The following is a 5,731-nucleotide window of genomic DNA, read 5'->3' as shown; positions in this document are numbered from 1 at the left end:
AAATCTAAATTATTTTAATTAATATAAATATATATATATATTTAATTACAATAATTATCATTATAATTATTCTTAATCAGTTAAACTATTTAATTATTATAATTATTTAAAATATTCTTAATTAACTAAAATATATTTTAATTAATACAATTAAAATTAATTAAAATTAAAAAAATCATAAGGCGAACGATTGGTGGTGGTCGGCGATTAGAAAATTGAGATCTATGCATAGAGTTGATGAAAATCGGTGGGAAGGGGCTCATTCGATTCGCAAGGAGGAGGCAGTGGGGGTGGGGTGTAATAATAATATATTTTTTATTTATATGTAATAATAATATATTTTTTAATTTTAAATTATTTTTTAAAATCTAACGGTTGAGATTAATTAATTAGATCTAACGATCAGTATTTGATCAAAAAAGATCCAACAGTCATTAGAATAAGAAATAATATATATCAAGTAAGGGTATAATGGTTATTTTCTAAAAAAACACCGTTAGTTGGATTTAATATAGAGGGGGCGATAGAGTTGAGTTTTACAAAACACAGAGGAGCTTTTAACCTATTCTCGTAACAAGTAGATATTTTTGCAGACTTTTTAAAACAAAGGGAAGTTTTATGTATTTTATCCTTTTTTCTTGTAGTAGAATTCTTTATTAATATCTATAATTGTTTACACAACATATTTCAATTACCATCAATCAAAAATATATATATATATATATATATAATTAAGGATATATCTCGATGATAGATCTCAATGGCAAAACAGGATAAATCCTATAACCACTAAAGCCAGCGTCAGAAATGAGATCTGCCCATTCTTTTTCCGTTCTTTCTTTTCCTTTAAATGTAGCCATCATGAGCATGTCAAGGAGGAGTTGAGTTTCAACTGATTCATTCTCCTTCACCACCATCTCGATGATTATCACCTTCCCTCTCTTTCCATTGCTCGTTACTGCTTCTTTACATTTCTTCAGTATCTTGACACTTTCCTCATCGCTCCAATCATGAAGTAACCACTGTCCATTTCAAATTATTGGTCGAGAATATTATACAGGAAAAAATACAAGCAGTCTCGAGATATTGTAAATGAGTAAATTATCTTTTTGTGAAAAAAAATTGTAATTTTTCTCCATGTATTTTTTAAAATATAGCAATATATCCTCTATATTTTTTTAAATGAAACAATATACCTCCTTAAATAGAGAGGTAAATTATTTTATTTTTAAAAAAAAAGAGGGGCTCAATTATTTATTTTTTTTAATCATAAAGAGGTAATTTGCTCATTTGTAAGATTATAGGAGGTAAATTGCATTAAACTCGCATATTTGTACTATATAACCTATATAAGAAAAAATACAATTTATCCAATGGCGATATGCGATGTGAGCAAAAAGTGACATGGGACCTTTTTCGTTAAATATATAATCGAAATGTGACATGGGACCAAAAGTATTATTTTTTGAAAAAATTATATAACCAAAAGTGAGATTTCTGCGCGTACTCAGTGAGACCAAAAGTGTGAAAGCCCGTTATAGGATGAAAAGTGGTATTTCACCAAATAAAGCACAATTTACCCTTTAGAAATGAAAAAAATGCAAGCAAACCCCTTGTGAATTATTTTTTCATAAAGGGTAATTTGTTGATTTACAATATTAAGATAAATTGCATTAAACCCCTTTATGAATATATGAAAATTGATCATGCGAGTTTACCTTGAGCACAACTGCATCTGATGGGGGAATATAGTCGAACATATTTCCCTCAATATACTTCAAGTTCCTTCTCCCCTCCAATCCCGCAACAATATGTGGTAGATCAAGCACTGTACAATGAATTTGAGGGAACGCCTCGGCTATGGCCTTGGCCAAAGTTCCAGTGCCTCCGCCTACATCCACGACGGAATCCAAACCCTCAAACACTTGCCTACAATCTCTAGTAATGACGCTGGCCACCATTGGAGTATCACTTTCCATGCCTTGATCAAACAAATGGCTAAACCTCGGGTTCCGCTCTTTCTGCTCCCAGAACGACGTTCCGTTATTGGCAGTATGAAACGTCGTGCGGTCATGAGTAGTTTGGAACCATCTACCCAAATGGTGCATCGACTCAGTAAGGATGGGATCAATTTGGGAAATTACAAAGGGTTTCATGCTCATGGGGCGATCTCCGACCAAAAGACGTGGAGCAGGCGTAAGCGAATAGCCCTCCTCATTAGACGAATTGAGTTTTTCTAATACAAAGAAGCCAGAGTGCACGAGGGTTCGCATGAGACGGTACATGCAATTGGCTTTGGCTTTGTCGACAGCCGGGAGAGCATCTAGCAGTTCAGTCAGGGTCATCGGGCCGCCATGCTTGTGGATGACGTCAGGGATGCCAAGCTCAGTTGCACATTTTAGTGACGTAGAGTTTATGTAGTTGAACACCTGATTCCAAATGTGAGCTTCAGCTTCAAGTACCTCAAGATTTTGCTTTTGGTTAACCATCGCCATGTCTTGGATTCCTGAGTTCAAATGTGAGCGATGTATGAATATGTTATGGTCTGCAAATATGTTCAGGGAGAGTTGGCTTAACGAAAGTAATGGACAATGTGATATTGTATGTTTTAATTTGTCATATGTTCTTCTTGTAATATACATATGTATATATATATATAGGATCAATGGCCAAGCCAGAAAATATGATTAGCCCTATCAAAATTAAATCAATTCATTTAGATAAATATTAAATTTAACAAAGTTTTAGATTAGTACGCAATTGCTTTATAAATTAAATATAAAATATAGTGATATAAAGTGTTTGTTTCACCCTGTGATTTAGCAGGTCAACCAACGATTTTGAGTATAAATATCTATCTTTTTACCGATTTTAATCCTCTATTTTATAGGATTTATGAAAATTAAATATGTTAAGTTTTTTTCAATTTTTGGATCATTTTGAAAATTTCGTAAAGCATAGTACTAAATATATCGAATTTTCTCAATTTTAAGACTATTTAAAAAATTCCATAAAGCAAATGACTAAAAATGTTGAACCCCATCTTATGGGACTAAAACACTCTAAACACTATAATCATTTCTTCTAAAATCAATTATTCCAAATTAATTCTATCATAAAAAAAATATTTTATAATTAACTGTGCAATCGTCGAACCAAAAATACAATTAATTCTTACGACTATGACTTGACAATCAAAAGGCCACAAAGTTCTCAGTACTGGTAAATTGTTGTTACATCAACATTGTTCGATATTGTTTATATAGTAATTCTTGCGGCTAGGAACTACTTTTCATATTAATTATTTTCAGAAAATCGCAATGTGACATTCAAATTAAACTATTTATTGACTATAATTATTTCATCAATACCTGCTAATTAATGCTCCATCATATTTGAAGCTAAATCCTGTCGGTCGTCGCGACTCAACAGGGCTTAATTTCGTACCTGTATAGGATAATTATACTTAGACTCCGTATGAAAATATGATATTATATTTCCTTCAAAAAAAAATTTAAAATTATACTTATACCCCTAACAAAACTTTCATTTACCCTTAACTTCCTTCCATTAGGGTTCGGATGAAATTAATAAGCTGATTTAGAAAAAAAAAATTACATGAAGAAATAGCTTTAATTTTACCCCTCATTTAATATTTTTACATATTTTTTGTATCTATAAAGGGATAAACAAATTTAGCAATAATTTGTTTAAAATATATATTAAAATATACGATTTAATTATATAGACATCGATTTATGATAATATGTTCTTTTTAAAATAAAATTGATGATGTAATTCTTATACACGTTATGCATATATATTAAAAAAAACAAGTGATGCAGCAGGAGTAGGTAGAAATGGAAAACTAAATCCGGTTATCAGTAGGAGAGGAGGGAACATACTACCAAACTATATTCCATTAATGTAATTACCTTACGTAGTTGCGTGAGGAGGAGAAGAAGAAGAAGAAGAACGCTATCAATTTGCCTCAGGCGCTAAGTTTACTAAACAATAAGCTTCTTCTTGATTTGAACTTCTTATTAGTTGAATTAAGCAAAATTAAGTTGTTGGGTAGTAATAATTGCCACCAATTTCTTGGTGTGATATGTAATCCCGTGAACTGAAACTTGGACCACGTTCTTTTATAAGACAATGTTCTGATAATTGGCCATATCTGCAATTTTGCTTCACGTAAGAGCCTTTTACAAATGCGATAGAAAGTTGTTGGTATTAGATGTTGATTGGAATAATTTGAAATAGTGTGTTTGATTGATAAAGATATTAATATTATCTAAATCTTTTTTTTCTCTTTAATAATTTAAATTTTTAGATGAATTGGTCAGTTAACATGATTGATATTCTCTCAAATATATTTTCTAAAAAAGCCGAAGAATAAGGCCTATTGACCCATGAACAAGCATTATAAAAAATATCAGGATTTGTAGTGGCTTTTCTGTAACAGTCATATGGCAGTTACAATACACACGGCCTTTAGAACATTTTTGTAATGGATTGCATGTGCCTAATGTCATCGAAGGAGTGATGAAAATGTATTTATTTTGTAACGGCCAAAACCGTTACAGTAGCCATTACAAATTTTCTAAGTGCCTAAAACTGTTACAATCTATTGGCCGTTGCTAATTTGCTATGATTTTTGTAACGGCTCATTATTTTTTTAATGGCTTTTTAGTGAAATAAGGAGTCGTTACAATGGCAGTGGAAAAAACTGCAAGAAAATATACAGAAAGACAGTGTTACAAAAATTATGACATTAGAGACGGTTTTTTGTAATGGTTGTTATAAAATCCGTTACAAACAACGGCTACTATTTTCTAACGGCTATATTAAGAGTTCCAAAGGCCGTTGCAAAAGTTGCTATAAAAAAAAAATTCTATATATGTGCAAGTTGTTTTCATTTCATTTCATTTGTTGTAGAAATTCATACTAACCACACATACTCTCAACACTTTGATTTTCGTGCATTTGATTAGCTTGTAGATTATTACTCGAAGTTTGGACCGTCAACTAGTACTAATCATCACTTAAGTTGGTTGACTAGGTAATAGAGACTAATTTAATACTTTATTATATTTAATTAAATAGTTGTAGTTTACTTATTTTAGTTTTATAATTTTTATTAATTTTATATCATATTAATTATATGTATTCTCCTAAATAGTGTAGTGTAATATTTATAAATTAATAGGTCGTCAAATTAAAAAAATAATTATATATATATATATACGTGTGAATATAGGAACATATATATCATCATATTATGAGAATTTAAGAGATTAATGTATAATAAGAACCTCCCAAGGAAGGCAGGTCTTACACTGAAGTTTGAGAATGGGCTCAAAACTTTCATAGAATGGACTTTGGTCAGCATGGACATATGGATGGAGACAAAATTAGGTGCCCTTGCCGAAAATACAAAAACACAAAGTTCAGAACACCCAATTCAGTTATCACTTGTGTATGCTAGGGTTTTATGCTAGAATATTATAATGGGATTTCTCAGTAAACGAGGGTTTATACCAGACTATAATAATTGGACTTCTCATGGTGAGGAGAGGGTGCAAGTGTACTTTGAGGCTATGACTGCCCCTCCAGTACCGGAGGAGCAAACCCCAGCTCCCATGTCGAGGGTAATTATTCATATTGGGCGCAGAGAATGGTTTTCTTATGCAGCCGAGCCGAGTTATTTTCCTTTTCTCACGATGTGTGT

General features: G+C 31.5%; 1 protein-coding gene across 1 annotated transcript; it reads right to left on the bottom strand.

Moving 5' to 3' along the window:
* On the bottom strand, positions 717–2,632 carry LOC105172352 (probable O-methyltransferase 3). The gene is made up of 2 exons (XM_011093739.2): positions 1,719–2,632; positions 717–1,022 (listed from the first exon to the last, which is right to left on the bottom strand). The coding sequence occupies exons 1-2, from the start codon at positions 2,493–2,495 to the stop codon at positions 732–734; spliced, it is 1,068 nt and encodes a 355-aa protein (XP_011092041.1). The 5' UTR covers positions 2,496–2,632; the 3' UTR covers positions 717–731.

Source organism: Sesamum indicum, linkage group LG10 (genome assembly GCF_000512975.1).
Source record: "Sesamum indicum cultivar Zhongzhi No. 13 linkage group LG10, S_indicum_v1.0, whole genome shotgun sequence".
In the NCBI taxonomy this organism is placed as follows: domain Eukaryota; kingdom Viridiplantae; phylum Streptophyta; class Magnoliopsida; order Lamiales; family Pedaliaceae; genus Sesamum; species Sesamum indicum.
Note: the sequence above shows the minus strand (reverse complement) of the source record. Positions and strands in the feature narration are given on the sequence as shown.